The following is a 26,202-nucleotide window of genomic DNA, read 5'->3' as shown; positions in this document are numbered from 1 at the left end:
CAGAGGAAATTTCCTAGAGGACCAATGGAAATTACAGTGATAACTGTGGAATCTGCAAAAGGGGCAGAAAGGCAGATCTTTACTGTACTCTTTACACTATTTGAAATTCTTATAATGAATATGTACAGTGCTACAAATAAACGCCAAAGTCTGTACTGTTTGAAATTCTTATCATAGATATGTGTTCCTTTCATTTTTAAAGAGACAAAAAGCTAGGCCTAACAGAGACTGGAATTTGAATTCCAGTTTCCTCATTTCCAGTAATAAAACAGGGCAAGTTACTTGATCTCTCTGAATCTCAGCTGTCATTGTGAAATAGGGCTAATTGTGAGAAGATAATGTATGTTCACTTATACGTGGAATCTAAAAAACTGAATGAATGAGCAAAGTAAACAGAAACAGTCTCAGAGATATACAGGAAAATCTGATGGTTGCTAGCTGGGAGTGGGATGGGGATGAGGGAGAAGGGGAAGGGATTAGACAGCATAAATTGGTAACTACAATATTGCCACAGGGATATGAAAGACAGTTCGGGGAATATAATCAATAATGTTGTAAATATTTTGTAGGGTGTCAGATGGTCACGTCTTGTTAGGGAGACCACTTCATGGATGGGGTAGAGGCTTGATCACTGCATTGTACACCTGAAGTTGATGTTGTATAATATTGTATGTCAACTATAGTTGAATATATATATATAGTCATGAGATGTGGAGTATAGTGTAGGAGTGGAGTCAAGGGAATTGTAATAGATATGTATAATATGGGGTGGGGGAGTGGGGTGGTGGATTAGAGGAGAGGGTTGTCACTTTGAGGGGTAAAAAGTATAACTATTGCACTGTGTTGTACACCTGAAACTAATTTTAGAAAGAAAGGAAGAAAGGAAGAGAGAGAGAGAGAGAGAGAGAGAGAGAGAGAGAAAGAAAGAAAGATAACAAGATAAGAAGATAATGTATGGAAAACATCATCACTGCTTCTGCCATTTGTTTAGTGTCAGAATGTGGCAGCCATATTATCATTGCCTTCATTCAATGACTATGAAAAGCCAATGTTTTACAATTAATTAATTGTGTGTTACAATAGCCTCTTGTGGCAGGTTGTACATTTCTTCCTTATTATGAAAATGTGATGTCTGGAGGTGCAGGAGCCATCTTGTGACCATGAGGATGCCCTAAAGATGGCAGATTCAGAAAGAATCTGAATCCTTGATGTCTTCACTGAACCACTGAGCCAATGAGCCTACTCTAAAACAGTGACCTCCTAAATTCTTAAGTGAAATTAAGAATTAAGTGGGAAATTAAGTGTTCTGTGTAGAAAACTTTTGGTTATAATGCAGTTACTTGCAGCCAAAAATGTCCTAAGGGAAATCCCACCTCACAGAGGCCTTGTGGGCATGGAATGAGAGAGGAGTGTTTGTCCTGAACACAGCCACTCCCTCTCCCCCACTGAAGAAGAGAAGCCCACTCCTGTGCAGGCTCCACTCTTCCAGTTCCATATACACCCACCGCATTGCCACTCTGCCATCATGAGGCCCTCCCCAGTACTCCTGCCTGACCTGCTGTCAGGAGTAGGCTCTCCCTCTAATCTCTCTCTTGGCTGCCATCATCCCTGCTGGCCTTAGGCACCAGATGAAGCTGGCGGAGACCATGCCAGGTAAGGAATGACAGGGGGAAAGAGTAAGCCCCACCACATTGAACTTTAGGCCTCAGTTCCTCTGTGACAGTCAGCTCTAGTTCAGACCTCCTCCTCAGCCCACTGCATCCCACATTCCTCTCTGTGGTGTGTTCTGCCAGACAGGGTCAGTCCCCTGTAAGGGGAAGCCCAATCCTGGCTGTCCACACCTGCTCTCCCCATGGCCCAGAAAGAAAACCCTCTTGGGGGTGGGACCACCCCCGCAGTTTAGAGGCTTTAGGTAAATTTAAAGACAAAGGCAAGCCAAAGAAGGGGTACAAAAACACATGAAGTTTAGGGTGGAACAACTGACGGCCCTACATCCAGCCCCCTCAGGGTGTGTAAGTCACATCCGGAATCAAAGGTCTAAGTAAAGTGAGGCTGTCTTCTCCCCAAAGGCCACCGCTGTCACCTGTCTGTGCTCCACCTCCTCCACCTTCTCTATCTCTGTCCTCCTCTGCGGAATCCAGCAGACCTGGTTGGCTGGGAGTGTCCGGAAGAAGGGCGGAGGGGGAAGGGAAGGCGAAGGAACATGACCTGGCAGGGACTGTCGTTCCCCTACCCTGCCCCGCGTCGGAAGGCAGCGCCTCACCCCACCCTCCACCCCAAGACCAGACCCACGGGAGTTAGCTCGAGGCCCCTCCTGGCCAGGACAGGATTGGTGGCCCCTAGCCTGCGCTCCCAGCTAGGTTGACGGCGCCGCGGCCATTAGAGGGCGTCTGGGCTCCTCCCGCGGGCCACCGTGCGGGTTGCCCTGCTCCTGCTCGTGGGGGGTGCCCTGGACTGGACCCCACCCGGCCACCTGGGACCGAGGCCGAAGCCAGCTCTCCCCACCAGTACCTAGCGTCCTCTCCTCCCCAGCGCTGCGCAGCACTCGTCAGTGGTGAGGACGTGGGGAGGGAGACGCGAAAGAGGCCTCTTTGCTCCCAGCCGTAACCACAGGGGACTAAGGGGATCCAAGGCTCTGGGGAAAAGGAGGAGACCAGGCTGGGACTGGGTGCAAAAGTTAGGGGGCAGGCAAAAAAACTCGGTGATCAAGATAAACATTGTCATGCAATAATTTTAAATCAAAATTAATGCAAAAAATAAATGATAAAGTATTAAAAATGAAAATAAAGGCAGGATCCAACTTCCCACCCGATTGTCCTGCCTTCAGCAAGACTCAGACAACGTTCCTGGCGCCTCCAGTAGTGCCCCGCTCTGGTCCCAGCCCTCTTGGGACCACAGTCCTATTGGTCCTACTGCTCTTCCTCAGCCCTGTGGGTCATGCCCAAGGGGATGCAACAAGGGATTGCATCTGGGAGAGTTCTAGAGTTGGAATCTTTGCATGAAGCCCTTTTCCCTCTCATTAAATTCCCCCAACTCTGAAGGGAAAGATAATCAAACCAGAGTCTTCCTCCAGAGACAAAGGCTGGGCTGATAAAAGCCACAAAGCTTGCATACAAAATGGCCCCTTAGTCACCACCTTCCCAAACCCTTGACTGCTTAAAATGAGAAGTGACCAGAGGAAGGGCAACACAGATGGTTAAAGGTGAGGGGCCAAGAGAGCCTGGGGTGAGGGGGCAATTCCACTCCTCCCCAGCTGGGCTCCAGCACCCCAAGTTAAGTTCCTTGGTGAGCCATGGAAATTCCCGCCCCAACAAGTTCTCCCTATTTGGGCCTTGTTCAGGCCTTCTCAGTGGACACCTTCTCAGGTGTCCACTTTGCACAAAGACAAAAGTCTTCTCCCCCTAACCCCAGCCCTGGCTCCTAGACACAAGCCCAGTCCCACACAGGAGAGAGGCACAGAGATGGGACAGCACAGTGCGTCCCCACTGAGGCCCAGGCATGGCCCCAACCTAATTTACAAGCCAAGCAAGAAGATTCTGAAAACTTGAAGACGAGATGGCCCACCTAAAGCCAGAAGATGGGCAACACCCACCTGGTACCCCTCAAGTGACCTAGCCAGCCAGGCCCCAATAAGGCCACCAAAACTGAGGACTGATGGGATGCCCTTCCAGCCAGACCAAAATCTCTCCAACTCACCCAGCAGGACCACTGATAACCATTTTCTCTTTTGGGGCAAAAGTGATAGAAGCCTGACAAAGCAACCCCAGGGTGCCCAGTGAGGGCTCTCTTCTAGGAAGATGCTCAAAAACTGTCTCAAGTTCAAATGTTTTTGTTTTCATCCAAAGCAAGAAAGAACAGATGGGGAAGAAGTGTCTAGCTTTATGAAAAGTAGGAATGCAGAGAGCCAGGCCCAGTGGTGGCGGGGGAGATATGGCACAGACCAAAGAAAGAGAGAGTGCTATTGGAGCCGAGGGATACGGCAAGGCAGACCCTTTGCATAAGGGGAAGGACGCAGGGCAAGGATAGGGGGACGGTGGGGAGACACAAGTTTCCTGGGGGGCAAAGAGGACATGAGACAGGAAAGGAGAAAATGGGGGAAAGTGAGATTCAGGAGAAATAGGGGGTGGGGGCGAAAGAGCACCACGGGAAGTGGGTACAGGACCAGCAGAGCCTCCCCACTTGTCCCTGGCTGCACATCCATGGAGGCACTGCACTCCTGCGGCCGTGTTCACAGGAGGCTAAGAAAGCACCCTATGTCTATTCTCAGGAAAGAAGTCGGGGAATGAAAAGTTCCAGACCAGGACAGACTGGGTGAGGAGTACATGGCTAAAAGCCGTAACACCTTAATACTGGACACTCACCAACCCTGAGCTCCATATTCTTACAATTTCCACATTCTTTCCTTTAAAGTGGTGCCATGGAAAACGGATTTTAAGAAACCCATTTGGGAGCTGTTTCAGGGTCCAGACCTGCCTCCTTGCTGAGCCATCTTGGGCTTGGAGGAGGAGAAATGAGGCATGAGTCCTGGAGAGTCACTGAGAAAGTGAGAAAAGGCCACTGGTGTTTTCTGCATTTCAGGAACCAGGGTCCCTTAGCACAAACACAAATGAGATGTAGCAAAAGTCAGACTCCACCTGTCCATCCTCAGTCCTATATAGGCCAATGCAACTTTAGTTTGATTTGGTTTTCTTAAATAAATGTCGACTTTTCCAGATGTTTTTCCTGGCTTATTTTCTCTCTATAAGCACAGCAACAGAACCAGCCCCAGGTTCTGCCACAGAGGAAAACCTTTCAGGGAGACCTCCAGCCAGCTTCGGAAAGACCCCCATCATAAGGGTGAGCTACCCGGGGGGAAAGTCTCCATGAGGAAGGTGCTAGAGACTGGCTGTGATGAGCATCGTGCCCCTCCCCCTCAAATCACCTCCAGAAAACGTGAGGTAAGCCCCAGGGTGCCAAAGAGGAGGAGGTGCCAAGGGCAGGGGTGGGGCAGCTCCCAGTCTCCACAAGGGTAAGAAGATAGAGTCTGTAAATCTTAGCGTGCTGTTGATCTCAAACTTCTTGAACAGCTTGTTGACCAGAAGTAGCTAAGCTCTTAGGAAGGGAAGCCGTGAACACCAGAACCAGCCCTGCCGAGAACCAGGACGGAAACCGGGCCCTGCTCCCCTCCTTCCTTGTTTGGAGGGGAGAGGCCTTGGGCTGCAGTTAGGGTGAGAGAGTGCTACTGAGGTTGAAGATCTGGATTTTAACAAATTTGTCTGAAATTAATTTGCCCATGATGACTGTGTGGATTCATAGGGATGTGGGGACCAGTGCTGACCTCAGGACAACCCAGTGACAGACCCCAGGTTCTGTCTGGCCCTGAGCTGCCTAACAAGTTGGATGGAAACTGATAAAGGACTAGTCATAGCTTCAGATGACAAAACTGGGCCAGGCCAAAATGATGACTGAGAAAAGAGTTTACATGGGCACATGCAAAGCTCTGCATTTCAGGAACCAGGGTCTCTTGGCATGAACACAAATGAGACAGAACTGCTTCAAAGCAACTCAGAGAGAGAAGGTCTGGGCATTCTGTGGGTCTCAGGCTCCACACAAGTCTACTGGGTGAGGAGCTGCTCAGGACATGAATACAACCATCAGCCAATGTGCTCCCAGAACCCTCAGACACCCACGATTTATATGTACCCCTCCCCTGGGATAAGCCCTACAACCCCATGTGAGACCTGCACCAGGGCTCCTGGAGTTTCCTAGCCTGCATGCCAGAGCCAGAAGTGCCTGGAGTTTACTCCACCCCCAGCCCATACCCTGAAGTAGAACCTGTCCCCCAGGGGTCCCCCGTGGGACCGGGGTGAGGCCAGGAGTCTACCTGAAATCACACCCTTGGCTTGGTTTCTGTCCCTTCTGTACCTTGTGCTCCTCATTCCCCCTTCCTTAATAAATCCAGAATCCTCATCCCAGCACAACTTCCAGGGAGCCCAGCCCCAGACCGGTGCAGCTGGGAACTACAGTCTCTGAGGGCCACGGGCCGGAGCACTCGTGTCCCAAACAAGGTGCAAAGTGGAGGGCGGAGGACTTGGAAAAAGGCTCTGAATGAGGAATGGTCAGAGACAGGATGTGGGCGAGAATTAGCCCCTGCCTGCGGCTACAGAAGTGACCCCCAATACCACAAGCACATGTGCGGAGGGTTACCTCAGTGCCAAGCACTTTACGTGGGTTATTGCATTTAATCTTCACAGCAAGCCTGAGGAGACACCTTTATCATATCCATTTTCAGATGAGGAAGTTGAGGATACACAAAGTTAGTAACTTGCCCATGATCTCAACAACTTTAGGTGAGATCCAGGATTCAAATTCAAGTTTTAAACCACTAAGCTACAGTGCACCCCACCCTCATGTCCTAAGTGCCAGGATCCGCACTGGGAAGGCATGTCTGTTGGCCCCTATGACATAAGAATCCAGCACTTCTAGGGAACAGACACCCAATCAAACGGACACAGAAGGTGATGTCACAGTGGGACAGGGCCATTCTCTGCTTTTCCACCCTCCCCCCTCGCACTGTGTCCTCGGGCAGCAGTATCCTACCTTCTGGCAGGAACAGCTCCCCCAGGTAGACTAGTGGTTCCCTGCAAGGGGGATGGCAGCCTGGGGCTTGGACAAGAGATGCATACCATGTCCTGGCCAGGCCTGGAGGGACACGCTCCAGGAAGCCAGGATCCAGCTGTTGGCATCTGGAAGGCTGCCAGGCAGGAGGGCCATGGGCAGAAGGGAGGGGGATTCCTGCCTGGGCAGGGAGCTCTAGTAATCTGGGATGAATTTTCCAAAGCACAGAATCCACCAGAAAAAAAAAAAAAACAAGACCAGTCAGGACAAATGACCCTTCCCTGGCAAAGCTCTGACCTCCAATACTTTATTTCAAATCCAAAACAAAACAAAACATACAAATAATGAAATCCACCACCTCCCAGAGCAGGGCCTAAAGGGGACCCAGAAAGTCTGGTCCTAAATCTGGAGTCTGAGAGGAGACCTGTAAACTAAGCTGGTGGTCATGTCCTGAGACCCTGAACAACTGCCAGTCAGGCCTGGGCAGGGAGGGGCCACAGCAAGGTGAGAGGGGGTGGAGGTTTCTGTCTCCAGGGCAAGTTCAGAAACTAAGCTGCTGTCACTCTAGGTAGACTGCCAGCTGAGGCTGTGCATCCTGACTAGTGAGGTTAAGGGCTAGGTTCCTGTTGTCTCAGGGCAGTGAGCATAACCAAAAGGGTGTTCTGGGGGCCCCAGCCAGGCTGGATTTCAGCACCACTCTGCAAATATTTATCTTGGTCAAGATGAGGGGGTGGGTAGCTTCAGCTATCCCATTCCCATTCAGAGCCCAGCCCAGCCTGTCATCTGGGCATGCCAGGTGCAGCCTGGAGGTGGCACAGATTGGCACACATCAGCAAGAGAGTGAACTCATGAGAATCTGCATATGACACAGGAGAAAGTCTCCGCATGAAGGGTTTTGCTGGTCCCATCCAAACCCCACAGCATGTGGCCCTTCACTTGCCCCTCCTGAACCTCCCAACTGCCTCCCCTTGTCCCAGGTGGTGGCCTCACCTCTTGCTCAAATTGGAAACCTCAGCCACCTGAAATTCCCCCTCCTTCCCAAATCCACTGCGCATCGTGTGTGCGTCCTCCTAACAGGCCCCATCCCCCTAGGCTTTGCCTTCCGCACTAATCTCCTCTCCAATGGCAGCCAAAGGGCTATTTCTAAAATGAAGTCTGACCCTACCATCCCCTCCATAGCTCCCTTAAGTCCTTTCCCTCACTCACACCAGGATCCTCACAATGGGGACCCCCTTGCCAGCCTCCCAACCCAATGACCACCCCAACACAGCCTACATTGTAGTGACTCAGAACAGCCCAAGCAGGCCAGGCAGCTCCAAGCCTCTGACCAGGCTGTTCTCTCTCTGCCTAGTACACCCCTCTCCCTCTGCCCCGCCATGTCCTCAAGACCCTGCTCAGCTATGGCCCTGTGGGAAGGTGCCCTCCCCACTCCAGTTCATCACCTCTGCCCTCACGTCCCCACAGCCATTTGATCTCTCTAATCTGGCCCCACTGGGCTGGGGCTCCCAGAGCCCCTGTGCAGGGTCAAGCATGAGGACAGCCCAGTGCCCATGTCTCACCGCCCAGAGAGTGATGTGCCTGCCCTGTACCACACACAGAGCGACAGGCAGGCCCATCCGGGGTTGGACAGAGCCTCATGACTGCTTGAAAACCTGCTTGGTGACATTTTAAAAGGGAGGCAAGGTCAAGTCTCCTCCAGCCCATCACACCCACCCCTTCTGCCCCCGCCCCACTGGCAGAAGTGGTTCTGATTTGCTCTCATTTTTAAGCAGGGGTGGCATTTTACCAGGCCCAGCTAGGACTGGGAAAGGCATGGTTCTGGGTAAGAAGGCCCATTAGAGACCTTGGTAGGCATTCTGACCTGAAGCATGCCTTTCTCACCTTGCTCCTCTGGCCTGTTAGCAGGTCACTCCTGCTTTAAAAATTAACCCGTTGTTGCCTGAGTCACTTCCACCTCAGTGAGTTCCAGGTCCCTGGGGGTGAGAAAAAGTAAGCCAGCTGTCAGGTCCTGGGTTCCCAGGTACAGAAGGGGGGCCCAGGGATAGGGCCAGATTATGGGCAGGTATGCATGATAGCCCTCACTCCACCCTCCCCTGTGGGGTGACCTTGGGCAGGACACTAACCTTCTGGCTCTCACAAGGGTGGGCAGGTGGGTTTTGTCCTAGGAACTTGGATTTTCAACACTAAGCTCCAACACGAGGACAGAAGTCCCCTCCCGTCCTCCACAGGCCTTGAGAGATCCTTGGGCAAGGAAGTCAGGCTGTGCCAAGCCCTGGTGTCCTGGGATCCCCAACCCCTAAGATCCACTGGCCCTCATGATCCTTGGTCCATGTCAGGTCACATGGGCAGGACCAGACAAATAGGCCCACAGGCCTCCCTGAAGCCCACAGCTTCTCAGCTTCCGCCACTTCCCACCAGGTGGGAGACCCCGCCCCAGGCTCCTTCCCTTTTGCCGTCCATTCCTGCCCTCCCTCCTTTGAAGAACTGCACCAGCTGAAAATAAATCCTTAAACCAAAGGAATGAGGTGATAATGGTGCAATTTCAGGCACTGTGACGTATTTGGGGACAGGTGGCCACCTGTTCTCCCCTTCCTGAGGCCAGCCCCTTGACACAGTGGCCTACAAGGGAGGTGACACTTAGAAGCACACTGTGGCCCTTCTGAAATGCTCAGCACCCCGGTACTGAGGTGTACCCCTTCTACACTGTGAGCTCAGCGAGGACACAGGCAGCCTCTGTCTCACTCCCCAAGGGATCCACAGAACCTGGCACAGAATGTGGGCTCAATAAATTCTTCTTGTTCACGGCCACCCTGCACTGACTGGCCATGTGCTGCAGGAGAACGCCCCGGCCTTCAGCCATCCCTGCTTTGAATCTGAGCCCACCACTTCAAGCTGCCCAACCTGGGCATGTCGGCCACAGCCATGCCAAATGTCTGTGGTTTCGCCTGTAAAACGGGGTGAAGAGGTGAACGCTCAGCAAGGACAGGTGACAGGCACAGTGTGTGGCACACAGGCGGCCTCTGACAGCGTCAGTTCCCTTCTCTAAACACCCAGCCAATCCCCGTCACTTGGGGCCCCACACTTCATGTCAAGGATTCAGTATATCTCAGCACTGCTTTAAAATAAAGCCACCAAGAGTCCTAGGGGAAATCATAGCAGAGTTCTGAAAAGAGACTGAACAGAAGGCGAGTATTTTCACAGAAAATTCAGGATTTCCCTCATGCACAGTGCTGAAACTCTGTCCCAACGTTCAGAGCCTGGATGTGTAGAGATGTGGCTCTTGGAAATCAAGCCCTTAAAAACCAGCACAGCTGCAAGTAGCAAGAAGTCCCAGGCTGCAGTCCTGTGGTCTGCCGGCAGCTGATAAGAGAGACGTGTCCATGGCTGCCAGTGGGTTCGAGGAGGATGTGGTTCCCACCGTCCCTGGCCCTGGCCTGGGGCTGAGTCCATGGGCCCAGGACAGTTCTTTAGGCTGCAGCTCCTCACTCGGGGGCTGTGCTGGCGCAGCCACAGCAGCTGGGGCGCCGCAGAGACTGCATGACAGCTCGAAGCGGCCCCCTCCGGCCCTCGGCAGACAGGCTGTCCTCGCTGGCAGGCGCTTGCTGCAGCTGCTCAAACTGCATCTCCAGGTGCTTCTGGATGGCCACGCCGAGCACCTCAGGGTCCACAGCAGCTCCATACACCTCCCATGTCATGCCTTCAGCATCCCATCGAACATCCCGCACAGGGGACAACTCCTCCTCCAGGCTGGACTCCAGAGTTACTTCTGGGAATGTGTGCAGGGCTATAGGGGCTTCCAGGGGTGGGCTGGTGGCCACAGCCTTGCACACTGCCATGGGGGCCACCTGCACACCAGCATCCTGGGCTGATAGAGAGGATGCCAACACAGGGCCCAAGTCACTGGCTGAGGTCATGGTGCACACGTCCTTGGTCCTGGCACCAGTCTCCATAGCTAACCCAGTGGGACCCCAAGGGTGGACACAGCAGTGGGAATGCCCAGGAAGTGCTCCAGGCAACCTACACTGGAACTTCATCCCATGCTGAGCCTGTAGCCCAGACTCACTCACTGATGCCACCAGTTTGGGAAAGGCCAGGATCCCTGGGGCAGGCAGGGCATGGCAGTAGCCACCTGTCCCCGCCTCCCCCACGCTGCAGAGTAGAGCTGCTGGGGGCAGAGCATGGCAGGAGGTGGTAGCCGACTGCCCAGTGGCTTTGGGCGCAGCCTTGGGACTGCTGCTGTGGATGGTTGTGCTGACCAGGTCTAGTGGTGCCACCTGACTCTCTCCTAGTGTCCAGGCTGAGCTCGAAGTTGCATCCTCCAGAGCCAGGTCCCTTTCCAGACCTGCAGGGGTCTGACATCCGTGGCCAGAAGTACTGCTGGGCTGCAGCTGAGCCCTGTGGACTGGTGAACTGCCAAGAGCTGAACAGCTGAGGCTGGCCTTCCGAGCACCACTGTGGCCCCGGGTCTGGGTGCTATGAACCAGGTCTGAGTGGCTCCTCTGTACAGCAGTGGCACTGGGGGTTCGTAGGCAACACAGGTCACCACCACCCACGGTAGACACATTGCCCACAGTGCTGCTCCGCCAGTGGCCCACAGTACTGGGCCGTGGCTGGGGGCTGGAGGCCCGTGTCTGCTCCGTGCGCTCAGCCTGGGGCCCCTCTTCCTCTGGGACCTGGGGACTGGTGATGGCCTCACCCGGCTGGGCCTGCCATACAGTGCTGCTGGCACTCTTTCGGAGCTCTGCCCTCTGTCCCTGGCCTTCACCCAGCAGGCTGGAAGAGCTCCGGGACAGGGACTGTGGGCGGGGGCTCAGGGGTGCCCGGGCACCCGGCTCAGGGTGGCTGGTGGTCATGGCTGCCTGCAGGAGAGAGGGAGGGAGGGAGTGGAGTTGAGTTGGGTGACAGCACTTCTACTGGGCTCTGCTGTGGGCTCACAGGGTGCTAGGCACACTGGGGGGACAAAACAGTGACAAGACACCAAACACTTCAAACCAAAGTCATCACACATTATACACAGGAATGACAGTACAAATATCTAATAACCAGTACCAAGTGATTAGAACCAGCCTGAAAGCAGGTTCCTAGAGACCACCCACCACGCCAGTGTGGACTCTTCAGTGCTGGATTATGGGGATGAAGGGGAAGCCAGGGGAGAGGCCAACTCTGCTGGGGCTTTGTGGGTAGGGGCTTTGATACAATAGCTCTTAGTCAATGAGCACAGAAGTATTGCAAGTATTTTAATAACCAGTAAAGCTCGACAGGTGAATACTAGCCTGGCTCCTCCCAGGGCTGTCAGTATCCATCTGGGTCAGGACTGGGGCCTCCTTCGTACGGAATGGGGGCCCAGAGAAGGTCTGAGATGGAACAAGCAGTAAACAGAGGACACACTGAGAGCTGTCCCGGGTTCTCCCATGACCCACCCCCGTTCTCTCTGGCCCAGCCCGGCTGAGCTGTCATGGCTCTGAGACTCAGTCTTGGCAGCTGTGAAGAGACAGGGATTTCCTGACTCCCATCTCCCAGGCTCCAAGGGTAGGGAGAGGACCCCCGTACCAGCCCTTCACATGCAGGACTCACTCGGCACTTGTTCATTCATTCCACAGCCATATTCTGAACACCTACTGCATACCAGGCTCTAATTTAGATCCGCCTGTGCCCTGGGAATGGGGTCCCATACCACTAATCAGACACACCCTCCATAAAGTTTAAACGCCCTCTTGCCAAGTATGCCTGCACTGTCCTTGCCCCCTTCTCCCTGCCATTCCTGTCCCTTCCTCCAGCCACACAGACCCCTCTGGACCTGCCCACTGACCCATCCAGAGCCTTGAGTCAGCACCGGTCCCTTCAATCTGTGTCTCATCCTGGGGAAGCTTTCCCAAGCTGGGCTGGCGCCATGTCTGGCTGAGTGCTGTCTGGCCTGGATGAAAGACTGGCCAACGATAGGCCTCGCACCAGCCTGAAGCTGTGAAAGCAGGCCTGGGGCCTGTTCCCCTATCTGTCTAGCACCTAGCACTAACCTGACACATACCTGGCACTCAGAGAAAGTCTACTGTATGCCTGACCAAGAGAACAAGCAAATACAAGAGTAAACTACAAAGGAAAAGTGCTGAGAACCAAAAACAGGGTCTGAGGAAGGGCATTTCTGAAGCAGGAGAGCTCACTTTGTATAATGGATAAGAAAAGTCCCAGCCACGTAAGTCAGGCCCGGAGAGAGAGGAGGAAAATGGTGCTCAGGGGGAAGAAACAGGGTGAGCAGAAGGCAGGAGGGCATATGTTCAGAGCACCCAAGGGGAGAAGCGGGCTGGAGGCTGTGCAAGGCCCTAAAAGAAGGGGGGTTAGGACATCTGGGCCAGCTAGCCCTGGCCACAGCTGTGAATTAAGAACATCGCTCTGGGACTCCCTGCCCAGCAGGATGGGCTGGAGAAATAGGGTAGGGACGGCAGGTAACAGGTAGAGTTTGCGCAATTCAAGTCCTGCCCTCCCATCCCTGGGCTGATAAGAATGCCAAAACCCAACCACCTGGGCCAGGAGAGCTAGGCCACCTGAAAGGGAATATGGGAAGGGCCCTCAGGAACTCAGTTTCTGTATAATTACAAACTTCTTGCTGTCCCAGTGCTCAGCAGATGGCTGGTGGCTGTCTAAGCCAACAGTGAGGATGTTTCTGAAGCTATGGTCCCCCGAGAGCTCAAGGCTTGCTATGGAGTCCAGTTCAATACAACTTCCTGCGATGATTAAAGATTCTACTCTGCGTTGTCCAATACAGTAGGCACTGGCCACATGTGGCTAATGATTATCATACTAGACTGCAGTTCTAGATCCAGCACTAGCCTGGGCAGGAGTGTCCCACCCTGGCTGCTCTTTGGGACTGACACCAGACTGGTCCCTGGAAAGGTCAAGAAAAGGATGACTAGCCAAGTGAGACTATGACCAGGCTCCACCCTCAAGGAGCTGTATGATGAACATATAAACCGAGAAGGGCAACAAAGCCAATAAAAATCACAGTGATGATGATGATGGCTCCCAGTACCAAATCACCCACCACATGCCAGGATGTGCCACATCTCTTCCAGCACATTTACTTGTCAGAGCAAATTCATGAGATACATCATCATTCACATTCTATAGACGAGAAGGCCAAAACTCAGAGAGGTGTAGTGACTCATCTAAGGGCACACAGTTGGTGAGTAGCTAAGCTAAGAATCAAACCCAGGAGTGTCTATGGTTCTCTGTGCCCCAACCCCTCTGGGCAGACCTCTGTCCTGGACGCTCTCACCCTCTACTGTCATCATCTTTTTACTTACCCGTTGCCCTGACTTAACTAGAGCCCAGCACCCAGCAGTGTCTGGCACTCGCAATGGTGCCTAAGACATGCCAGTGGAACAAGTGAATAAGTGAGAACAAAGCCTGGACCTCCACCCCACCTGCTTTTAGCAACTTCTTAGGCTGCCTAGAGTCAGGAGAGCAGGAGGTGCACCTGCAGGCTGGGAAGACTGTGGTCTCCAACAGCCCTTAGCAGGCAGACAACCACCCAGCTCAGGTCTAAGATGCCAAGAAGGTCTCATCCGGACAGACTGCATAGCCTCTGGCTGAGCTCCACCTCCCTCAGACCCTAAGGAGCAAGGCCATAAAGAGCCAAGCCAGGGCCTGGCCCCCCTGAGGAAACATGTGGAATGAGGCTGGGGTGCTCTCAGACCCACCAGGAGCAAGTGAGACGCCATCAGTGACAAGGGTCCCACTGTGCCTGCCTTACCAGGTGGCTTCCCAGTGCCCAGGGCTAGCCATGGCGCAGAGAGAGCAGTGACCACAAAGACCCCAGGAGGGCAGGGGATATGGAGCTTCTGATTCTCTCCCTCATCCTAATCCACAAGTGGCAGGTGACAAAACTGAGACCTGAAGCTGCTCAGAAATGTCAAAGAACCCACAGTTGAACCCCAGCAGGTTGGGTATTCCTCTTCTAACCTGGCCTTCCCAGCCTGAGGGAGGGAAGGCCTCTGAGGGCAGTCACCCAGGTTATCCGTCAGGGAAGGCGGTTTCCCATGCCTCCTATCTCAAAGAAGAGGGGCCTTGCAGGCAGTGATGGGAGCGGAGCACATGTGCCTGGGAGCCATGGGTGAACAGGGGGGGCAAGGGTTCTGCTTCCAACCCTGGCTCCTCCACCTTCCTGCATAAATGCCTCCAGGTAGACACCTAGCCTCTCTGGGCTTCAGTTTCCCCAATCTGCAAAACAGAAGTAAACCCCCACCCTGCAGGGTTGTTGTGAAGACTAAATGTGATGGTATATGGACTGTCTGGAATGGCGATTGTTAATCATAATCTTTTCTTCCCTCTTCCAACAGGAGTGACTTCTGCTAAAGGTATCATAAGAACTAGTACTGGCAGGGAGGAGGGGTACAGAAAGGCCCTTTTAGGAAGCCACTGAGACATGCCATAGGTTAGCCTAATCTTGCTTCCCAATCCTTCCTACCTTCATCCATCCCATCCTAGGACATAGTCACCAGCAGTGTCCCCAGTGTCTTCCTCACCAAACTAATTTTCCCAGTCTATTTCAAAGCTTAATTTGGGAGGATACACACACACATGCTGGCACCCGTGCATGGACACACACGCAAGTCTGAAGTCTGCATTCTAAATGCCCAGAAAACCACGGAAAAGGCTCTGGTTTCACCCCAAAGTGCCCCTGGGAAGATGTTTTAGCACAAGATAAAAGACAGGCACATAGGGATATCCAAGGACCCTAGTTTTCTTTGGATGGCATGTTAATGTTCTCTCTCTTGCCCCATTTGATGCCAAAGTTGGGGAGTGGCCGATGCCCTGTGGCCAATGCCCTGTGGCTAATGCAGGACTGTCCTGTTGCCTCGGTTCTGCTTGTCAGTGAGTGGAGGAGAAGCCAGCTTCACACGCAGCAATCAACCAATGTGATTTTCAGTAAAAGCTCCCAGTTCCGCAGAAACTTCCAGGCTGGCCCAACCAAAGAGACTGCTCCATCTCTTGGTCAGATTCCAGCTCTTGCTATGTCACCCCAGCACAGGAGCACAGGCCTTTCAGTGTGTACCAAGGGGGACAACCAAGGCCACCACAAGCAGGCCCTCTCTCAGACCACACTTGCGGCATCCACATAAGCCCCCTCCTAAGGGACAGGCAATTAGATAATGAGTTCTGCTTCCAGCAAAACCAAAACAGGAAAGGCAAACCCATGTGGTCAGGAGGGGAAACTGCTCAAATGTTAAAATATGGACCCTAGCACCCAGGGACCAGGTAAACTAACACACCTCATAAATCCCTCATTGCAGAGTGGGGGCATGGCAACCTTCAGCAGGTGGTCTGATCCATGCCAGCAGTGAATGTGAGACTGACAGGGGGCTCCAGGCCAAAGCTGGGCAAGGCCACAGGGAACATTCCTGAGCGGGAGTGTTTACAGGGGACAAAACTTGCCCATCACAGAGAAGGGCCTTTAAGAACCAGATGCCCAGAAACAAGCTGTGCCAAGAAAGGGTTCTAGGGTAACTGTGCGTCAGTGGACCCAAGGACCCAGCTCTGCTCACGAGAAAGAAGCTCAAGCTCCCATCAGCCCGAGCTTCCTCCCCTGAGGAGGGTTTGCCCACACTTCCCAGGACGTACCGGGGTGGAGAAGGTAAGCCTCCAAGCCCTGCTGCCCCAAACCAGAAGCATCCCCAGTGGCTGGTGTGTCCCTGCCTGCATACTCATGGGCACCCATGCACCGCCATGAACCCACACCTCACCCGCAGACACACCACCGATGGACGCACAAGCCCTTGTGCTGTGCAGGAAACAGCGTCCACACACCAGCTGCATCTGCACACCAATCGCACAGGCCTGCTCTGGCTGCCAGGCCAAAGGCCTCAACACATAGCCGACCACACACCCTTCCCAGGGCAGGGCTCCCTTGTCTGCCCCTCTTGCTCAAAGCCCACCCAGAATCAGGGAGAAGGTCCTCACCACGATCCCCAAAGTCGGCTACAGACCTTCCCAGCCGCAAAGACAGTAACTGAAGGGAGATCAATGGGGCTGTGAGGCAAGGGGGTAGGGAGGAGGGCAGGAGAAATAAGAGGGAAGGGAGGTTTGGGGCTGAGGGCGGAAAGTGCGGTGGTACGGCGGAGGAAGGGTCAAGGGAGGGGGATTAGGAGCGGGGGTGAGTGCAGAAGGAGACGGGGTTCTGGGCAGAGTACTGGGAGGATGGGCAGAGGAGACACAGACGAGGGCATGGGATAGGCAATGAAAGGAGGCACGGGAGAAGGGATGCGGCCCTGCGGGGCACCGAGAGCGGGGCAGGGGCGGGGAAGCAGAGGGTCTGAGCTCAAATAGAGGTGAGGTGTGGGGTTCCGGGGCGCAGGAAGGGGAGGCACCGCCCATGTCAGCCCACCCCACCCCCACGGGCACACTTGGAACCGGCCTCTCACCCTCTCGCCCGCCCCGGGCCGCGCTGGCCGGCGGAAGCGCTTCTCCTGCGGCCGCCACAGGTGCCGGTTCAGCGGCCCAAGATGGAGCCGGACCTGGCCTGGGACGAAGAGGCCGCCAGCCACCGTCCGCCCGACCCACGGAGGGTACCGGGGAGGAGGGGCGGAGGGGGCGGTGGCCCTGCTCACCTGGGCCCGCCCCCACGCTCCACAGCCTGCGTCAGCGTCCGGCCCCGCCTCCGATCCAGCCCCAAGTCCACTTCCTCATAGCCCTGCTCCTGAGCCCCTGCTACCCTCCCTCATTATGCCCTTCACCGCGGTCTACAGCCCCTCTGGCGACCCACCTCCTCACGGTCCTGCCCCATGTCCTTCGTCATCCTGGCTCCGCCCTTCACTCGTCTCGGGCTTCCAACTCTGTCCTCGAGACCCCTAAGCTCTAGGGCTAGCCCTCCCGAATACAAGGCCCCGACCCTTCTAGCCCCACCCCTACGGACCCCCATCCTCCAAGCCCTGGACTTCACAGTCCCAACCTCCTGGACCCCCAAGACCGACCCTGGTCCTTTGAGCTCTGCCTCCATGGCCCCTCCACCCTCCCGGCCTTCTACTGAGCCCTCCGCCCAACCTCATATACTCCATCCCGAGTTGCGAGTTGCGTCCTCAGCCCTGCCAGCAAGGCCCATATTCTCCCATCCCTTTCCTTGCCCATGTCTCTGTCCCCACCTTTGCATCCCAGCCCAACCCAACTCCGGGCATTCAATCTCCAGTCCGCGCCCATGGGCCCCTAAGAGCCTGCGTGTGCAATAGCCGTATGGGGGTGAGACGACCCCACCCAAAGCTCACACCCCTTCCGGCAGCTCCTGCAGCCCCAAAACGCCCTCCCTCGCTCACACCCCGCCCCACGACGCCTGGAGCCAGTCCAGACCCTGGGAACACCAGGTCACGCCCTACCAGGCAGGTGGCCTGAGGGCTGCTCACCAGTCCATGCTTGCCCCAGACCCCTTATACCCCATCTTACACCCTCGAGGGGTTCCTACCACCTACCCCCAAGGGCCACGTGGTAAGAAGAGCTTCTCCTGTCTCTGGGCCCCAGTGTCCGAGATTTGGGTCCCAATGTCAGCCCTCCTCTGTTGACCCCAGCTCCAAGGACCCCTGATTTGCTTGACCAGCCATTTGCTAAGAGGTCAGCACCTCCTCTGGCCCAGTGACCTGGGAGCCAACACCATCTCAACGCCTCCAGTTTGGGAAGTCCTCAGGCCTCAGCCTCGGCTTTGGCAGCCCTGCACTGCCGTTGGAGCATCAGGATGGGGTCTACAGAAAGCCCCCCAGCCCTGGGAGCGAGACTGAGAATGAAAAGACCAGGCAGGAACGTGCACTATTCATTTCCTCGTAGCCCCCCTAGCCTGGCACCTAGCCCAGGAGAGGGGTGTGCAGTGCGATGCTGCAGGTGTAGATTGGACCTTGCACCCAGCCACCCCATGCCTTAGTGTGTTCTCTACATGTGGGATGCCCCCAATCCTTAGTACCCCTGTCTGTAGGTCTGAGCTGCTCCTCATCAGTTTGCCTCATAGACCCAAGGTGACAACAGGTATTGCCATGTCAGGCACAGCATTTGGCCCTGCAGTCATTCCCTCATGCTTCCCTGCATGACTTGGAACCATAGGCACCACTGCCTGCTCCCCGCAGCCTGAGATCCTGCTTCTTAAGGCCTGGAAACCTTGGTCCTGTCTTCTCTGCCCCTCCACCCCTGGTCACTTACAGCTTCAAGTTGGGGGCTCACTCACTGGTATCACTCACTGGTGGGTTCTGCTCAGGAAGACCCTTTCCAGTGGGGCCTTAGCATACAATCCTAGAGCCTGGCAGATGGCTCCCCTGAGGGGCTGAGCACTGGAAGCCAACAAAGGTGTCCAAGTAGAGGCTCCAGGACTTGGCCTCCCCGCCACACACAGCCTGGCAGGAAGAATCCTGCCCAAGAGGGCAAATATGGGATTTGTTTGCTGAGGATACCACCCACTCCTGCCCCTGCCCAGGATTAGGACCCCTCCTTCCTCCACATCTCAGAAATTTTACTCATAGTCTGTTTTTAGGGAAGTCAACTGAGCACCAAGAAGGGATGAGCTATGTGGGGTTACACAGAGTTGGTGCCAGATCTGGGACTCAAACCTGGGGCTCCCAGCTCCCTGAGCATCTGAGAGCCCTCCAAGCTCCTCACCTGAGTGTTTCAAGGAGGCCTGCTTGGAGCTCCGTGCCAGCAAATGTCTGCCGCACTGCAGACGCAGCCTGGCTGGACCAGCCACCAGTGTCTCTGAGCATCACCCTGGCCTTGCCTCCTTGTCCAACTGGTCTTCTTTCATTTGTGGCTTGTCAAGGAAGCTCCCTTGGCTGCCCAGGGAGAGCCCAGGATGGGGAGTCAGACATGAATTGCAATTTCAACACTCCCCGCAGCACCCCCCCACACACACACACACACACATCCATTCTCTGGTTCTTTGATCCCACACCCAGGCAACACTGTTCATCTCTCTGGGCATCGGTTTCCTCATCTGCAGAGTGACAATAATTATATTTGCCTCACAGGGCTGTGGGGAAGATGGGATTTGTGAAAGTGTTCTGTAGCGTGTTCTTACTGCTATCAGTCATTTGATCAAATATTTATCAAGTTCCTCCTGTGTTAAGTTCTGGAGATGTAAGCCAGGACTGCATGGTGTGGGGGTAGGAGTGGGATTTGTTGGTTGCTTTGGTGGAGAGAGGAGGCTCTGGCTTAGGATCTCAAGGGCCAAGTGCCATTTCCTGAGACTTGGAACCCTGACAGAAGAAGAGCAAGTATGGTGTGCTCAGGAGTTCAGGTGGACAGGCACGTAGGACTGGAGTTTCCTAGGCGGCCTGGGCATCCCGGGTACAGGGTCCCTGAAGTTACAGAAGTGAATAAGGTCTTCAGAGAGAGTGTGGAGAAAAGGTCCTAGGACCCAGCTGTGAGTAACGAGATAGCAAAGGACTGAGAGGGAACACCAAGAAAAGAAAAAGGGAAACTGGGATAGTGCTGTGACCTGTGGCACTCAGAGAAACCAGTTTCAACAAGGTGATGGAACAGAAGCTAATGGAGTGGGTTGAGGGATGAGTTGGAGGGGAGAATCAAAGATAGCGCAGGTGAAGAAAACACTTTTGAGCACCACCATAAAGGGGAGAAGAAAGAAAGGTGTCACTTGGGAAGGATGTGGGGTCAAGAAAGAAATTGTTTTGTTTTGTTTTGGTTCTCTTTTATGGTTTGCTTTTTAATATGTGAAACCCCTCCCTGCCTATAGATCTGAACTGTCCCTCATCGGTTTGCCTTATGCCTCGTGTAGAATTCCTTGATTTCAAGCAGCAGAAAACAACTCTGGTTAAGTTAAGCAAAAAGGGAATGTGTTGGAAGCCTGCAGGGAGCTCAGAATGATGACTAATGCTGGAGAGTTCCCCTTGATTCTTCAAGACAGGATCCAGGTGACTCCAGACCTCAGCAGCAGGAGCCACTCCACAGCCTCACCCTGTCACCACCACATAAGGAAGGATTCCAGTTGTTTGTCCTTTGTGTGCCCATCAGCTCAAATTCAGTGTCCCAGCTCAAATTCACTGACTTACAGCCATGTGCCCTCTGTCCTCGGAAGGGGAGAGGAATAGCTGATGGAATGCATCTCTAGGAGCACCCACGGCCCACCCGGATGGCACATACAAGATGTTTCCCCAGAAGGAGGAGTGGAATTTGGGTGGCCAGACACAGACAGATCCACTGTATGTTGTAACAAACTGAGCATATTTGACAGCGGGAGAAAGACCCATAGAGAGGGAGTGGATAAAGAACAGGAAGAAGTGGGAACCACAGCTGGCACAAGGTTCCCATGGGCTGGGATCCAGGTCACATGAAACAGGTAGGGGCGGCTTCTCTATGAAGCGAGAAGAAATGACAGGCGTAGTTCTAGGTAACTTAACTAGGCTTGGAAATCGAAGTTTGATGGTCTCCGTTTTCTCTGTGAAATCAAAGGCAAGCTCATGTGCTGAGACAGAAAGGGGGAGATGGAAAGGTTGGAAGGGTGAGGAGACTGGAAGAGGCTTGGAGTAGTCATTGCAGAGATGGAACTGCCTGTTAGCCAAAGAAGTCCAGTAGATTGCCAGACAACATTGTAGCCTGTGCAAGATTTATGACCAGCAATATCCCTCAGAAAGAATCCTCATCAAAGAAAAACAAGTTTAATTAGGACTCACAGTTGTAAGAGAGCGAAAAAGAGAGTCCAAGGCTATAGGCTTCTGGATGCTGGTGGCCAGGAGGACACCCTTGAATTGGCAAAGCACTTCTGCTCTCACCAGTTGAGCTGTTGGCTTACCAAGAGTCAGTTGCATTTGTACTAAAGTTACTTATTCCCACTGTACATGTTGTAATTATGCAATTTAACTAAATAGTGCATAAACTGATGGAATATGAATATGGAAAGAAAGTTTTGTTCCTGTGAAAACTAGGAAAACTTGGAAAGTGAGTCACAGAAACTGATGTCAGTTAAGTGTGTAAGTGTAGGAAAGGCAACTAGAAAAAGAAAGAATAGGAGGAAAATCATAACAACCTAAAAAAATTCTGGATCAGATTGCTTCCCAACTGTCTTTAAGTTAACTGACTTGCCTACTAACCAATCATTTACAGATTGGACTGCTGGATGAAAGAGCTAATGTTGTATAGTTTAGGCAAGTGAGAGAATTTGTTGAATCCAGCTTCAGACATTGCTGAAGCCAAAAGCTCAGGTGATATGGACAGAGCTCTGTCTCGCTTGCTCCTTCCCTCTGATTCCCTCTGGATTAGATTCATCCTGATATAGGCTCTCTCCTCTTGGGAACCAGTAGCTGGCAGCCCCACATCTACATCCTCACATCTCTGGATCCACAAATCAAATCTTACTGACCCTACTTGACAATCCTGGGCCACAGGGAGAGAGCTCTTAGATTGGCCAACCTGTGTCACATGCTCCCTCCAGGAGGGTGGGGGCACTATACTATGACTAACAGCCCCTTCAGGGTCACAGAGTGGTGGGAGGGCAAGACGCTGTTGCCAGACAATGGGAAAGTGACAATGAGCTGGCCCCAAACACAGATGACCACTGTGGGGACCATCTCTGGGAGTCTCAGAAAAGGGGACACTGCAAGTTCGAATGTGTCAGTGTGTCCTCAATGCCTAAGGAAGAGAAAGTTTTGACTAGTTGAACAGTATCTGTTCTTTAGACCAAAAAGTCCCTAGAGTATAAGAGACTCCTCTAGCCATAAGATCCTTGAGTGAAAAAGACACTTACTTCTGAGGGCGAGCCTTTAATAGATACTCACTGAATTAAGAGAAAAAGAGGGGAAGGGAGGGAAAGAGAAGGAGGGAAGGAGGAAGTTAATTAGTTTATCCAGGAATATCTATGCTTACATGTATCACCACCTCAGTTTCATCCACAAATATTTTACAGAGGGCCCAGTAAGTGCCAGTCCTAGGCTATGAGCTGGGAACACAGGCTGAATCAGAGCTGCCTTAACCTTGAGCATGTCTGATGGGTGATTCAAGGACAGCAATGACAGACACACAGACAGATCGGTGCTTAAGGGAGACAGAAGGGAATAGGGCACACACAGGAGAGGCCCTGTAGTAGACATCTGCTGCTTTTTAGCTCCCCACTATTTATCCCATTTCATTTGGGGGATCACCCCAAGACAGAGACTGCTAGTTGTCCCCCAATACTAATTATCTCTTTCTACAGTAATAGAACTCCTCTAACTGAGAACATACAAGTACTTGCTCAGAATAGAGACCACCTGCAGACAGGTGGGAAAGAAACTTCTATCTTGCTCAAGCCAATCTAACTTGAAGTCTCCCAGCAGCTCAACCTAGATTCTAAAAATTATTCACCCTCTCTCCTCCACGCCCATGTGCTTCGGGTGGGTCTCAGAGGAGGAGCATATGACTAGGCCTAGTCACTGCCTCCCATTACCCTGGCCACAGAGATTGTTCAGGATAAGCGTGTGTCCCACTTAGAGCCAATGACATGCAGTATAGCATTTCTCTGGAAGTCCTGAGAAGGAGATTTACTCTTTTCCATATAGGAATGTGGAGACTGAAGCCACCATCTTCCACAAAGCCTGATACTGGAGCCAACCCAGGGAGTGACAAGGTGAGGATGTAAGAGAAGGCAGGTCCTTAGCACAAACCTGAGTCTTGCACCCAGTAAAAGCTGAGGCTGGTCTCACCCCTTGACTTCTCAACCAAAGAAGCCAATAAACATCCTCCTTGTTTAAATCAGTTTGGGTTAAATTACCATCCCTTGGTCCCAAAAGCAGCCTCTATAACAGTGTTCAGCCAAACCTGGTAGTATTTTGGAGGCAACGTGGAAGGCAGATGCCTGAGTTCAGTCTTACAAGGTAAGTCAGAGAAGCTGCTTGGGGGGGAAATGGGTTTGTTATAAGGATACATGTAGATTTCAGCCAGAATTGGAAAGGACTCAGGAACAAGCAAGACAGACCCAGAAATACCCATTGCTGCATCGCAGCCTTCCTGGAGCTGTGTGCACCATCTCGCTCTTCATGGTCCTCTGCTGGGCTCTTTCTACCAGCTGGCTAGCACCCTCTGCTGGCACAGAATTCCTGCTCCTTGGCTACCTTGAATCACCAAGGCCCCAGCGGCTCCTGGAGGCATCTGTTAATGCATCCTTCTCTCTTCTTCCCCTGTGGCTAGCTGCCTCCCTCCTGCCATTTGCCCCAATTCCCAGTTCAAACAAGAGGAATCTGATAGACATAGGTCATCTTTAATGTCAAAGGAAAACTCACAAGTCCTGGCCAGCCAATGGACTTAGGATTTAGTGCCTGGTTCAGGTGCCCCCTGCCATCCAGTGGTCACATGGTCTAAAACATTTCCACCTACTGGCTGTACCCTCTGCCAGGCCTGCAGGCATGGCAGGTACCACTGCTGACATGTATTATACGTCTACACAGAAATATATTAGCCAATGCTCTTTTGATTTCAAGGGGCAGAAACTCAACTCAAATTGGCTGAGGCCCCAAAAGAATTTTTCTTTGATTCTTGTAAGTCAAGAGTTCAAGGCGGTCAGGCTTGTTTGGAGCTACAGGCCTAAGACATGTCATTAGAACCTGGCACCCCTCCATCTCTTTTAGATAGACTTTGAATACATAGTTGGCTCTCAGCACCTCTTAGATTACACCTCACAGCCAAGTTATTGTATAGCTATTATTGTTATAATTGCTCCCAACAGTTTCTCCGAAATTCTAGGTCTGAATTATGGTAAACTAATGTGAGTCACTGCCCAACTCTTAGCCCATCACTGTGGCCTAAGGGATGTGATGCTTTGACTGCTGAGCTCTGGATCAAGCCTAGCTCTGTAGTTAATGCCTGGGAACATGTGGATTCCCAATTCTTGTCATGAGGCCACTAACTCATTCCTTGATTGGAGGAAAAATTTTTGTGCCAATTCAGGCCTAGGTCTTTGCTCTTCACTGATCTGATCATGACCTTGAAGAGGACCAAACAGCAAACACTGCTAATTACCTACCTATGTGAGGATAGGCTAGGTTACGCTACAATAGCAAACCTCACAAAAATATCAGTGGCTTAACTAAACAAAGGTCTATTTCTCACTCGTGCTTTATGTCCATCATAGGTTGGCAAGAACATTTTATTCCTCTGCTTCCTCAGGGACCCGGTAACTAGAAGCTTCTTGATACATGCTTTTACAATTGCCACATCAATAAAGAATAACTTGGGATAATGTGCACTAATTCTTAAAATTTCCACTAAAAAGTGATACATGTCATTTCTGCTCATATTTCACTGGCCAAAGTAAATCATGCCTAAGCCCCAAGTAGGGCTTTATACCACCAGCATGAGAAGAGAAAAACCAAATATACTGACCCAATACATGCTGCACTAGTGACAACCCACTACTCAGTTTCTCTCTCTTCTTCTTTCTGCCTAACAGAGGCCCAGTTTTGTCCAGGATGACATTGTGCCCAGCTAAATATAATATATTCACCTTTCCAGACTTCCTTGTAACCAGGAGTAGCCATGTGACCCCATTATGACCAATGAGATATAAGAGAGAATCATCAGTAGAGATCCCAGGAAAGTTAGATGTGATGCCTTGAGATGCAGCAGCCATGATGTGCGCACAAGGACAGAAGCTATATGACCAGAAAGGTGAAGGAGGAGGAGGAGGAGGGAGTCTGGGATCTTGATAAAATCCTTGAGCAGCTGCCTTGCGCTGGGCTGCTTGTTACATGAGAGTGATACACCCCTATCTCTTTGATCCACTGATGGTTGGGTTGTCTGGTATTTACATTCAAACACATTCCTTACTATTTACTTTCTATGTGTTTGAAGTTTCTCAGTGTTCAGTCTTTAACATACAAATGATTTGTGGTGCATTGGAAAGAACATGGGCTTTTGGATTATTCAATACTGGATTAAAATCTAGGGTCAGCCAATTTCTAGCAATGTGTCCTTGAGTGGATATTAAGGACACAAAACTAAGGCTCTTTTGGCCTTATTTTCCTCATCTATAAAATGGGAATAAAAATCCTGTGGCATAGACAGCCATTTCTGATATCCCTTTCCCTTGCTTACCTCCCACTGTAAGACTGGAAAGGTCAGATACTCACTCTTGGTCTCTCTTGAAACCAGCATAGCTGTGTGTGGGTCTGGCCAATGAGACATAAGGGTTAATGTGCAGGGGGTTTTCTGATGAAAGGATAGAAGAGAGTGAGGAAAGAAACACTTATCCCACACATGTTCCCTTCCTTCTTTTCCTGCCTTTGAATTTGGTATTAGAGGATAACAAGCTTGGTGCTGTAGTAGCTAGCTTGCAACTTTAAGATGACACATGCTGAGATGGCAGAGCAGAAAGACACAAGAAGCCTGGGTCTTGGATGATAACCTTGAGTTGCCAAACCAAATCTGAGGCCACCTAACTACAAGATTCTTGTTAAGTAATACCATATTTCACCAATTCTAAGACTCACTTTCTTTTTCACATTTAACACCTTTGAAATCAAGTTACATCTTGCAACTGATTTGATAGGAAAGAATTGCATCATAGTTTCACAGCATTTTTTCTTATGCAAAGAAAGTGGTGCAATAGTGGTGCATTTTACAATCAATGGCATCTTAGAGTTAATGAAATACGATAATAAA

At 52.1% G+C, this 26,202-nt stretch overlaps 1 protein-coding gene across 2 annotated transcripts; it reads right to left on the bottom strand.

The window, feature by feature from the left end:
- Nucleotides 1-918: 918 nt before the first annotated feature.
- GPRIN2 (G protein regulated inducer of neurite outgrowth 2) lies at nt 919-19,269 on the bottom strand. Of its 2 annotated transcripts, none has more exons than XM_019660459.1 (2): nt 19,219-19,269; nt 919-11,456 (listed from the first exon to the last, which is right to left on the bottom strand). In XM_019660459.1, the coding sequence occupies exon 2, from the start codon at nt 11,448-11,450 to the stop codon at nt 10,080-10,082; it is 1,371 nt and encodes a 456-aa protein (XP_019516004.1). In that variant the 5' UTR covers nt 11,451-11,456; nt 19,219-19,269; the 3' UTR covers nt 919-10,079. The 2 variants fall into 2 exon arrangements, with proteins under 2 accessions (XP_019516004.1, XP_019516003.1); XM_019660458.1 differs by lacking the exon at nt 19,219-19,269 and adding an exon at nt 17,013-17,198.
- Between the last annotated feature and the right edge of the window lie 6,933 nt (nt 19,270-26,202).

Source organism: Hipposideros armiger, unplaced genomic scaffold, assembly GCF_001890085.2.
Source record: "Hipposideros armiger isolate ML-2016 unplaced genomic scaffold, ASM189008v1 scaffold_319, whole genome shotgun sequence".
Classification (NCBI taxonomy): Eukaryota; Metazoa; Chordata; class Mammalia; order Chiroptera; family Hipposideridae; genus Hipposideros; species Hipposideros armiger.
Note: the sequence above shows the minus strand (reverse complement) of the source record. Positions and strands in the feature narration are given on the sequence as shown.